Consider the following 13,152-nt stretch of genomic DNA (forward strand, 5'->3'; position numbering starts at 1 on the left):
TTCTGTTCTGTCTCTGAAATGAAACCTGGGAGGAATTTTAAATAGCTCCCATTAGTCCAAATGTCTCTGGCTGGTGGACTCCTTAATTTCTGTATTTTATGGCCAGTTTGTTTTTCTGTTTGAGGAATATGGTAAACACATGACCACATTTCCCATATGCCATTAGCACTTGGTTCTTATCATGGCTGACTTCACAGAATTGGACCTTGGAGATTATGAAATGCCAACCCCCTCGTTTCACAGATTAGGAAACGGAAGACTGTAAAGGTAAGGTGACTTATCCAAGGTCACGCAGACACTAAGTGACAGAGCCAAAATTAGAACTTGATTCCATTTTCGTGGTCGAATGCTATGGCTGAAGAGGAAAGGGATCATGTTATAGGGGTCATATTCTTTTCTATGAAGTGGTATTTTTTTAAACACACAAATCACACAAAACACTCAGAAAGCACTTGCATTAAGTAATGATAAACTCCTGTACTCTGATGAATCTGTATGATTTCATTAAAGTTCCCCCCACCACAGCAGATCATAGCCCATTCATGCCTGTCTGTCTTATTGACTCTTATCTACATAGACCAGACAATTAATCTACAAGTATTCATTAAACACCTCCTATGTTCCAAGTACTGTGTTAGACACTAGGGTACAAATAAAAGAATTAAAAATAATTAAAATAATCCCTCGTCTGAAGGAATTTGCATTAAGTCAGGGAAGACATTATATACAGATATAAATATATACAGAACAAATATAAATATGTCCTCCCATAAGCTCATCAGAGGAGTCAATCCAACGTCCTGGGGGCCTTCCTTAAGTTCCCTTGACATCACAAATATACCAATGGAGCATCGATGATTCCTCCTCTTGCTATGAGATCGGACAATCTTCCTTTTCAATTATGCATTTCTTTGATGACATCTTTTCTACCACTTCTGTGTAATTTCATGTTTGTACTCTGTTATAGCTTGCTTATTACGTTAATGGCACTCCACTTTTAAGTTAAAATATGCTTTATGCCAATCTGGTGAACCCACAAGGGATTTAATTTGAAATGAATCTCATGACATCAGTTATATTTTGCTTTCCCTAATTTTTTTTTTATTAGAGGCACTTGCTTGATAACTAGAACCCCTCTTTCCCTTTTTACTTCTATGGCTGTGAAGCCTTTCCTTAGCCTTTAATCTTTTCCCAGCCTTCCATCCACTCCCTTTGTTGCCTCAGCTTCTCACTCCATCCATTCTGTAATGACAAGTATCTTGAATTGGAGGCCTTAATCCTATCCTTTTCCTGGCCCCAAATCTACCCATTCTGTAATGCTTTCTCCTTGTGCATTTGCTGTGCTTGTGGCAGAAGTTTATTAGCTCTCATTTGAGGCTTGGAGGAGTCTTTGATTAGAATGATTTTCTCACTGGAAACTCATGCACGTGCGCATACACACACACATAAATATGCATGTATGCATGGGATACCATGGTTATTTTTTCCTAGTTGTGATGACTTAAAGTAAAAGGAAAAACGATTTTGCCACAGTAGCTACTACTGATTTTATAACCACAGATTTACAGCTTTTGAAAGGGAACAAATAATTATATTTTAAAAAACCTACTGACATGTCATGTTTTAGTTTTTGAAGGAGGTCTTTAAAAATGGAGCACTTTAGCAGGCTGGTAAAAGGTGAGCCTAACACCAGGGGTGGGGAACCCTTCTTGATGCATTAATAAAATAACAGTTTGATTGTGATTTCCGTCTTTCCAAACTCCCTCCCTCGCCTCCCCAAATGGATTGTTTCAAAATGAAACAGTGAAAATACTATGAGTTTTCAGTTTGGCTTTGAGGCCAATGGTCACCCACATGTAACTTAGCTATAAAAAACACAGCCACTGAATTTGCTTAATCCTTGAATTTTTTTTTTTAATAGAACAGGGCCTGCTAAAAGCTAGAGCTTGTCTTAAAATAAGTCATGGTCTGTTGAACTTTAACTTCTGTCCATAAGCATAACATTAAAAATATTTTTGCAAGTGTTTTTACTCATTTTCACACCTTACTCATTGTAGTTGAAGTGCACTGAGAAAATCAGCCCAGTGAGGAATAGCAGGGAAATTTATTAATATTTGGAGGGGAACACTGAGAACGTTAAGAAAATTACGTTTCTGGGCAATCTTTTTTTCACAGTTCTTCATTAAACATCAGAGGAATTAAGACTGTAGCACTACCCACCCTGCAGTGGCCTATTTACCTGAGGGTGATACATTTTAATGAGTCCATATTCCCCACCAGGGGCAATCATTATAATGAATTCTTTTACCTGCATAGCCATTAAAATATTCAAAAAAGCTGCATAAAGAAAATGGCATTTCCTCTTATACAACATTTAAAACTTTTTTGCTGTTCGTAGTCAATGACAAAATGGAAAACTGTATAGATTAATAGTCATAGGTTGGGATTTCTTTCTCTTCATCATATAAAAGCAATAATTTTTCTATTTTAAATTCTAAAGTGAATTAAATGCCCCATCACATTAAATAAATCTCTATCAGTTGTAATATAGCAAGGACAGACTACTTTAGAAATTAATAAATATATTATTTATAAAATACATAAAAGTTGACTATTCTTGGCAAGTCTATCAGTATTTTGAAGAATACCGTCTCATGAGAAAAATGAAGGTCTAACAAAGCCAAAATTATAAATCTTAGTTTTTGTGTCTCTAAACGTAATGTTGTTCTTTACCTCTTTCCCTCCTTCGCTCCCTCCCTCCCTTCCTTCCTTCCTTCCTTCCTTCCTTCCTTCCTTCCTTCCTTCCTTCTTCTCTTCCTTCCTTTCTCTCTTGCAAATTAGTGAAAATTCTTTCTCTTACTGGTGTGGTGTCAGAGACTAGATCAAATCATATGACATTGAATAGGGATAAAGAAATAGTGATAAAGTCCTGTTATGGGTTAAAACTTCATCTAGGGGGAGGTGTTGTTAGACAATCAGGATCCAGATGGTTAGCGGGTATATCAGGAAGGTGAGAGAATTCTAGACAAAGCACTAGAGAACCGTTTGAAGGACCTGGTGATATTTAGCCTGCAGAAATGAAAAATGAGGAGACGGATGATGCAATAGCTGTCTTCAAATATTTAAAGGTCTATCATGTAGAAGAAGGTGTCAGATTTTTTCTGCTTGGCCTCAGAGAATGGAACCTAGAAGCCATGGGTAGAAATTGCCAAGAGGCAGGTATTAAGCCACTATAGCCAAAAATATGAGACAGCCTTGTTGAGAATGATAGTTTCCTTATCAATCGTGGTCCTGTCTGTCTGAGATGCTGTAGAAGGGGTCCCTGTTTAAGAAGGTGACCTTTGAGGTACCTTCCAACTTTGAGTCTCAGATTCTGTGATTTGTAGGTGAAATCCACCCTCTAGTGGCCAAAAGAAACATTAGAAAAAAGTCACATTAATCATGTTTGATTTTAATAAAATGATGAGACTGATTCTCTTGGGTTCCTGGTTAACTGCCCTGAATTCATTGGCCACAGAGGAGCTCTAGCAACATTTTGAAAAGTGACAGTACTGTAGGAATAAGCATATGTCTCCTGGGGTAACTACTTTAAAGGAAAATACCTACTTGTATGTTTAAAAGTTCTGATATATTTGCTTAAAAAGTTTGTTACTTTACTTGTGCCTTCTCTTTAGGGCTGTATTCAATAATGGTCTCTATCCTGTCATTTGTAAATCTGTGCTCTTTCTCTTTTTCTTAAATATTTTGAACAGAAATCCAATTAAGAGGAAGTAAGATCTCTGGTCATTTTGCTATGGTTGCCCATAATTCAGAGCAGTTTCCTATAATTATGATGTAAGCACAGATTCCTTCCGTGATTTCAAACAAATATAAACTGGCCTCATAACTGCTATAGATTTCAACTTCTCTAAGGATATTCTCCACGTATTAAAATGCACAATTTTCTTATTGTTAAACAAATTGGAAATAGCCTATGCTTAATGATCTGTTGTTCTGTATGTTTAAAAAAATAAAAGGTCATCTTCTAATAAGATCAGCACCTCCTTCCTCATCCCCTATAGACACTTAGAATTGCACTATTTTTTCCCTGTCCCAGAAAAAACAAAAACAAAAGAACCCTGAATGAGGTCATACTTTTCCTAGGACAGGCTACAGTTATCAAGCTGCTCCTTGAAAATGTCAGTGAGTGACCATCATATCCCTCTTTAATTAGCCGCGAGATGTAGAGTTGTCACAGTGGAAAGAAGGACATCAAGTCCCTTACATAACCTCCACTTTTGAAGGAAAAGGACCCTTGTTTGTTTTTATTTGAGCTCTTTGAAGGCTAGGACTGTTTTTCCCTCTGTCTCTGTTTGAATTGCCAGCATCTATCATGGTGTTTACACATAGTAGGCATTTAATAAATGCTTGTTGGACTGCATCAAATTCTATGCCATATGATGCCATTTCCATTACTTGGTTTCTAAATTGCATTTTAGGGGCAGCTAGGTGGTGCAGTGCATAGAGCTCTGGCCTTGGAGTCAGGACCTGAGTTCAAATCTGGCCTCAGACCTTTGAAACTCACTAGCTGTGTGACCCTGAGCAAATCACTTAACCCCAATTGCCTCACCAAAAAAAATAAAATAAAATAAATTGCATTTTAGTATACCGTTTAGGTCTTGTATTCATCTAGGGCTAATTAGTTCAGTTGGTTAGAGGAACAGTCTTCAAAGTTAGGGCTGTGGCATTATCCGAAGGACGGCGATCAAACAATAAAGAAGCCAAAAGAAGGGTTGCATACTATTATCTCCATGATAGTTGTGAGGTTTGTCTTCAGCACAATCACACCTGCCTTTGTTCCCCAACACTGCCCATGCAACCTTCTCTTTCTACTATACAAGTTTTCAATTTTTTCATACCCCTACCTTCTATATGCCAAGAGTCCACTCCTAAGTGCTTCCAAGCCACCATCAGCAATAGCCACTGGGAGGTGCCATTGGCAAAATTTCCATCTTCCCCCCCCACCCCAAACATACTTGGCTGCAACCCTCACGCCCCCGGCGCCCCCCCCCCCCCCGGCTCTAGATCTAGGCAGTAAAGAGTAAGAGGCCGGGCTCCTCCTTTTCAATTTGGGTGAGACAGAGTGACTCCCATAGGCTGAGGAGGCATGAGTGGATTACAATCCACTTCTCAGACCACTTTACATTATCTCTCCTTCTTCACCCTTCCTGCTGTTCTTCAGGTCTCCCAGGTTCTTCACCTTTGTTTCATCTTACTCCTCACTCTCACTCACTTTACTCATTCAATCAATTGCCAAGTCCCCTTTTCTCTACTCACATGACCACCATTCAGGCCCTCACCATCTTTGGCCTGGATTATTGCAAAAGTCTCCAATCTACTCTCCCTGCCTCAGTTTCACTTCCTACTTCAACTCCTCCTCAACATAGCTGCCAAAAGAATTTTCCTAAAGAGAAAGTCTGATCATGTCTTTCCCCTATTCACCAAACTTCAGTGGCTCTCCATTGCCTCTAGGATCAAATATTATTTCATTTTTATCTTATCTTTCTGTAATTTCTACTTTTTGGTAATTTATAACATAGATGAAATCTCACTAATACATAAACACACTTTACAAATAAGTAAATATACAGAAAGTAGAGGTATATGTGAAAAAATGTTTACTCAGAGGAGTGCACAATCAAAAAAAATTATAGCATGGTACTAAATGAGCTAAAAGAATATGGGTTTCATCCCCAAGAGGACAAATTCTGCTGTGTTTATGGGGCACAGGCTTCCTGAACCTTTAACCTCGCTCAATCTTAAAGGCATGCCCTTACTGGCAGAGGGGATGGGGCGACAGTGAATGTACATGAAAAAGCCATACTCCAAGTATCCTCTAGCAGGATAATTCTCAGCCTACCTTGCAGGTGATGGGTCAATAGCATCACCATTCATCAAACATAAACACCCAGTGGCTGGGCTTGGCTTCCACAACATGGCTAGCCTTCAAAAACTTATTTTTTTTTCAAAGAGCTAGGACAATTTACTTTTTGTCCTGCAGCAGTCTTCATTTATGATTTCTTGAAATATAGCTCTGAAAAAACAGGCTTCTAAAAAGTCCATTGTGAGGCAGCTAGGTTCAGTGGATAGAGCATTCGCCCTGGAGTCAGAAGGACCTGAGTTCAAATGTGGATTCAGAGACTTGATATTTACTAGCTGTGTGACCCTGGGCAAGTCAATCAACCCTATTGCCTGTGGGGGGCGGGGCGGGGCGGGTACAGCTGGTTGTGTTTCAAATGGAGCTACCAAACTATGCCTTTAAACCCAAATCACTCTGGCTCTCATGGCCAATGATAGCCACCTCACCCAAGCCTTTGTGGCTCATTATTTAGGATTTGATGGTTTAGAATGAATGTAAATAGCAATTCTTTTCTGTTCCACTGGCACAGATGGGGACCCTTTTGTGACTCGGGAGCTGAGTTGCTGTGGCCAAACAAATTCCCTACTTGTTGGCCAATATGAAGAAAGGAATCTTTGTAGTGTTGCTGGGCTGGTCCGGTCCTCCTTTGACAGACACGTGGCAGATTTTGCTCCTAACCCCTTTGCAGCTTGGTACTATATTTGACTGGCTTAGATTTTGAAGACCTGGAATGGCATCCATATCATGATAAAGCAGTGGGGTAGGATGTTAGTGGGACTACATACTTTGCAGAATGAGATAATCACAGAAAACAAAACCTTTGTTTTTTTAATGAAGAAATAAAAATTTCCTAAGTTTGGTCATGTCTGCAAAATGGATTGCAACATCATTTGCTTTTCATGTTGTAGAGAGGAAAAGATCATTGTACTGTTCGAAAAAAAATGAAACAATCATGGCTGATTTCAGGAAATTTTTTCTTGATTTTGGCTGAGTAAATATCTGAAACCATTAATACATCAAACTTTACGTCAAGGTTACAAATTATTCTTTAAGTATCTTGGATGTTATCATGAGAATGTTAGTAGAGAAGTGTATAGACACACACACACACACACATATATGTAACATAACATACATGCATATATGTATATCTCAATCTTCATCTCTTGATAGAGTTGTGGGAATATACATACGTAGATACAGAGATTTGAGATAAATATCTCTAGTCTGTCAATGTATCTACTAGATATCTCTAACTTTATCTATCTTTCTATCATCTATCTTTTTTCTATCTTTTTATCTTTTTCTGTCTATCTGTCTGTCTGTCTGTCTATCTATCTATTTATCATGTCCCAAAGTCTTAGTGCAGTTTTAAGCCTTAATAGCTATCAGTTGACTTCTTTGATAATTCATTGCATCCGTGATCTCATCTATATAGGTACTACCTTCAATGATACAGATCTCAGCCAATGCCTTGGCTATCCATCCTGTGCAAGTCTTTTCTATGTCCTCCCAAGAGTATACCACAGAGGGTTCATTGATAATCCTGGTGGGTTTACTCTAGGTATTATGACATTACATAGATTCCTGTTGTGTGTGTAGACAGTTCACAGATTACCCTTTCCTCTCTATACAATATGGCATAGTAGATTGGTAGCTGGCCTTAGATTCAGGGATACTTGGGTTCAGGCCCTGCCTCTGATACTACTGGCTGTGGGTCCCTGGGCAAGTCAGATAGGTGGATAGTTGTCTAATGCTGTAAGTCACAGAGAAGGCATTGACCTGCCTTGAGAGAAGAAGGTGCCTCATATAGGAGATATAGGAGTCATGACTGGGAAAGTCATCATGACTCCATTTTTAGACAAGGAGACTGAGACTCAAGTGAGAAGTGACTTATTCAGGGTCCCAAAAGGTGGTAAGTAGTAGAGCTCAGGGCTCCTGAATCCAAGTTCAGTGCTCATTCCACCAATCCAAGACATGAAGGAAGAGGGAGGAAGATCACTTTAAAGGAAAGAATCTGTTAATGATTTCAAATAGAAATCAATCAATAATTAACAAGCAATTATTAAGTAATTATCATGTGCCAGGTATCTTGTTAATTGCTGGAGATACAAAAGCAAAAGTTGTCTTTGAGATCTTCACAGTCTAGCCAGGGGAGATGTGTGTACACAGGAATATACAAAGTAGATACAAGTTGATTGGCAGGGTGAGCAGGTGATAGGAGGCAAGAGGTATAAGCAGCTGAAGGGTGGGGCACAGAGCAGTAAAGGCTTCATGTAGAACATAGCAGTTGAGCTGAGCCTTGAAGGAAACTGGGGATCCTCCCAGATGGATGTGAGGAAGAAGCACTTTAAGGCATGTGGCAAAACTGGTTCAAAGGTGCAGAGGTGGGAAATGAGATGGTATGTATGAAGGACAGTAAGAAGGGCAGTTTGGCTGTCTCATGGACAGTATGGAAGGGGTATGTAATTTGTAATAAGACTGGAAAGGAGGTGTTTGAATTAATCTGGTACAGGGTGAAGAAGTATTTGTATAAATTTAGAAAATGTATTTATGCTAAGTAAAAGAAGACCAAAACAGCAACTGTGCTTTTGATGTATGGGTTATACCCCATGTAGCAGTTACCTCACAGGGCTGTTGTGAAGCTTAACATGTATAGATAAGACTTTGCAAGCCTTCAAGTATTATAGTAGGGCTGGTTTTTCTCACCACCACCATCACCACCACCACCATCATCATCATCATCGTTGTCATCATCATCAACACATGTTTCTTTAGGTAGGTCATTGGCCTTGTCCAAATACAGAATAGAAAAAAAAACATTAAAAATGTTATCCAAAACAACTAAAATATCTACACTTTTTGATGAAGGTCTACTGACAAGGCAAATACAAAATTATTCCCACATCTGTGATAAGCAGAATAAATAAACCATGGAACCCATGAGGAGGGCCTTGTGAGACAGACATTTGGGCTTTGAGGATTTGGCTTTGATAACTTACAAAGGCAAAGAAAGTGAATGGAACTCATTCCCACTTGGACAGGCATTTATTTATCCTGATTATTTAAAGCCAGAGCCAACAACATTAATACTATTTGAATGGCTTCACATGTTTCTCCCTGTCTGGGAAGAGCCCATCCCAAAATGGGCTTGTTTTTTGCAAAATTGGCAGCAGCATGGATGTCTTCACAGATCAAAATAAATGGAGTATCTTTTGGAAAGTTTAGGGAAACTTATCTTTTCTCTCTATAATTTAGAAGTATTGGAAACCAAAGAGTTAAATCTCCAGTGAGAACAATCATTTATTCTTAAAAATTCTGCTTTATTGGGGACTAATTACATAAAAGTTTCAATGTTTTGGTAAGTAGTCATATAACATAATTTCTCCCCTCACCCCAGATTTTAACTTTAAAACGCATTAATGCCACATTAGTCCTTTAGCTGGCATTATTTTCTGCCTGAAAAAAGAGAAAGTACTGCTGGTCCTTCCCATACTAATTAAATTCATTTTAATATGAATATTTATTTTAGGTCAAAATGATTATTTTTCTAATTGATTTGGAAGAGAAAATGGTTTTCATGTCCATGAAAGAAACTACTACTTCTATAATTTATTCATTATTCATTCATTCAGTAGATGCTTACTAAGATTCTGCTGTATGTAGAACATTGTGCTAGGTACTGGAAGTTTAGATAAAGTGAGATGCCTGCCCCCAGGGAGCTAATGGTCTAATAAGCTTCATAAGAACATTAAACTAGATCACCTTTGAAGCCATTTCCAGTTCTGAGATTCTGTGGTTTTCTGATGATGGAGCCTGTGGCCTAGAGCTAAAACTTTGGGTGCAAATGGATTGGATTTCATCTTAGATGACTCTCACAAATCACTCTTTTCTTTGTGCCCCAACCCTGGGTTTCCTCTGGCAACATAAGAATTTGTCTTAGGTGTAGATCTCTATAGAGAAAGAAAAGGTCCCTTAGCTATCAGACAACCACTCCAGCTAACAAGATAGATTATGGGGCAGACTTTATGTCACCCAGTGGAAAGCTTGTAAATAATCAAAACCACTCTCCTTTCCTCTCTAGTGAGCTTTAGACTCTCCCAGGGACCTAGCTTATTTTCCAGACATAGTATTGTCCTGAAGTTGAGCCTCTGTTGCAATAGAAAAGCATTTGAGGTTGCCAGGATGACAAACAACCCCCTTCTTTCAGTGAACCCCACTTTCTCTAGGAACCGCTACCATCCATACAGTCCTCTAGATGTGGTGTACCACTGTAGAATTGACGCAAAGGAAGAGCACTTAGGGTTTCTAAGAAGGCAACATTCTTTCCTTGCGTACAACCTGCTCACCTGTTTGAGAATGAATGAATAAATTAATTAATGGAAAAGCAGTTCTTATGTGCCAAGCACTATGCTACAAATCCACAGGCAAAGACAGTCTCTGCCTTATATTCTAATGGGGATGACAACAGACATAGAAGAGTAGTGGCCAGGGAGCCCCTTTGATTCGGAAAAGTATAAGCGTGGTGTGTGAGGCCATATGGAAATAGAAAAAGGTAAGGGCAAAGTTTAGATCTACTCCCTCACGTTGTGGCTCTAGCTCTGAGAGCATCTTTGCACTTTTCCACTTTTGCTCAATTGATGCCATTTCAGGAGACAAGAAGCTCCTTTGAGTCTCCCACAGGGGACCCAAGTCCTACAGAGTGTGTAGTTTTCCTCTTCTCTGTACTCCTCTGTAAGCACTCTCCTCTCTCTCTCTCTCTCTCTCTCTCTCTCTCTCTCTCTCTCTCTCTCTCTCTCTCTCTCTCTCTCTCTCTCTCTCTCTTTCTTTCTCTGGGCTGCCACCTTCTTTATAGAGGTCAAATCCAAAATCAAGTCCAAAGTTCAAAAGATGTCAGCTGGGCAATGAGTATCCATGAACTTCATGGCAAGTTAGGGTAAACTCAAGGATACCCAGAAGGACAGTTTGTAAAGAGTTAACCTTTTCAAGGGAATTTCACACCTTCCTAAGGAGCCATCTTCAAGGGCAAAACAAAACTCTCAGCAGTGAACCACAAGGACTTTTCTCCTTCTAGAAGGGATTTCATACCTACCTCTGACACACTCTCTATGTTATAAGTGAGCAATGGGAATCTCACTCACTTAACTCAACAATTATAATTAAATTAAGGCCAGTCATTGGCATTACCACCATCTGGACCATTGAATGTTATTGATTATCTCTGTCTTTCTCTCCTTTCCCTCTCCCTTTCCTTTTTCTCTCCCTCTACTCCCCTCCTTCTCTCTCTCTCTCTCTCTCTCTCTCTCTCTCTCTCTCTTCTCTCTCTCTCTCTCTCTCTCTCTCTCTCTCTCTCTCTCTCTCTCTCTCTCTCTCTCTCTCTCTCTCTCCCTCTCCATCCCTATGTCTGTCTCTCTGTCTCCCCCTCTCCTTTTCCACCTCCTTCTCCTTCTGCCTTATCATAAAAAATGTAGGGGCAGGGATGGACAATACCTTAATTTTCTTTCCCCAATATGCTTTTTACATTTAGACAGCCAGAATCCCAGCTCCTTGAATCCCATGTAGAAGCATCATCCCTTACCATAAAAGACCAACTTTCTTCTGTGCAAGCCAGTTAAAGAGAACAGAAAGGGAGTCTTAAGATCTGGTTTTGAACCCCAGTTCTGCCACCCATTACCTGTATGCCCTTGGACCTTACCTACCTGGATCTCAGTTTCCTTTTCTGAAAAATAATGGGATTGGGTTAAATGAAATCTAAGGTCCCTCTGAACATGTCAATCCTCAAGGCCAATAAGAGAGTTTTGAAATGGAAATGTTTCCTAACATGCTCTGTCCTTTTGTCTTGTAGGTTATCATGGCCTTTATTGTGAAGAGGAAGACAATGAATGCCTTTCCGCCCCTTGCCAGAATGGGGCCACTTGCAGGGATCTTGTGAACAGCTACGAGTGTGTGTGCCTCCCAGAATATAAAGGTAAGGATCAACTTGGCGGTTGTGGCCTGGGGTGAGGATGAGTCGGTTCATATTCTTTCCAAGAGGACAGGTATTGCTCTATCCTACTAAGGAATGCAAAGAGGAAGCTGTGTTGTCATGGAAACATTCCCCAGACTGAGAGGGTCTGTGACTAACTTACTCAATGGCCTTGGGCAAGTAGCTTGACTTATTAAGTGGCTTCTAAGCTCCCTTCTAACTCTGATGCTGCATGATTTGGTTCAGTGGTAGAGATCCGCTGGATATGGAATCAAAAGGCCTAGTTTGAATCCTGGCTTGCCTGCTGGAGTAAATCATTCCCCCTTATCTTAACCTCAGTTTCCTTATCTACCGAATGAGAGATTGGATTAAATGATCCCTTCAAACTCCAAATCCATGATCTGGAACTTTTATGTTTCTTCCTCTTTATCCTCAGCATGTTGATTTTCATTTGGGATTTGGTTTGGACCTGTGATTTCATCGATACTCCTGGCGAGGAAATCCTCTCCATTAGTAGAGATCCTTGAACTCTCTGTAAGTAACTGTCTTACAGTGGAGCTTGGAACATTGACTCAATCGGGGTCCCAAGTCCCAGTGTTAGAAACCTCCTAACTGAAGGCCTTCCTTTCACCAGACACAGAGTAGGGACTAAATAAAGGTCTGTTGACATTGCTGAAATTTAAGAGAGTCCACAGTGTCAGTACTGGTGGTACCACTTACAATTGAGATGTCTGGTAACCATGGTGACCAGTTAGCATTAGTAAAGCCAGTGGTCCAGCATGAAGAAGACTTGCCTCTGACAGAGCCAGTGCCATCTCTGATCACTGCTTGCTAGATGGGATTGTCTGTTGGTTATTGTGAAGCTTGCTAAATGCCAGTGAGAATGCTTATTGGCTGTGTGAGTTAATGAGGCAGTTAGGTAGTGCAATGGTTAGAGGCTGGAGTCAGGAAGACCTGAGTTCAAATTGGGCCTCAGACACTGTGTGATGTCGGGCAAGCCACTTCATCTCTGTCTGCCTCAGTTTCCTCAGCTGTAAAATGGAGATGATAATAATAGCACTTACCTTCCAGGGTTTGAATGAGGCTTGAAAGAGATAATAGTGGCATAGTAGGTGCTTAATAGGGCAGGTGAATGGCTCAGTGGATAGAGTGCCAGGCCTAAAGTCAGAAAGACTCATCTTCCTGAGTTCAAATCCAGCCTCAGACACTTACTAGTTGTGTGACCCTGGGCAAGTCATTTCACCCTGTTTGCCTCAGTTGCCTCATCTGCAAAATAAACTGGAGAAAG

The 13,152-nt window shown here is 40.0% G+C and overlaps 1 protein-coding gene across 1 annotated transcript in view; it reads left to right on the plus strand.

Annotated features, from left to right (window-relative positions):
- DNER (delta/notch like EGF repeat containing) overlaps positions 1–13,152 on the plus strand; it is a 340,534-nt gene that overhangs the window by 284,756 nt on the left and 42,626 nt on the right. The window contains 1 exon segment of the mRNA XM_020970975.2: positions 11,745–11,867. Coding sequence (XP_020826634.1) covers positions 11,745–11,867 — 123 coding nt within the window.

This window comes from Phascolarctos cinereus, unplaced genomic scaffold (genome assembly GCF_003287225.1).
Source record: "Phascolarctos cinereus isolate Bilbo 61053 unplaced genomic scaffold, phaCin_HiC Scaffold_7;HRSCAF=346, whole genome shotgun sequence".
NCBI lineage: Eukaryota > Metazoa > Chordata > Mammalia > Diprotodontia > Phascolarctidae > Phascolarctos > Phascolarctos cinereus.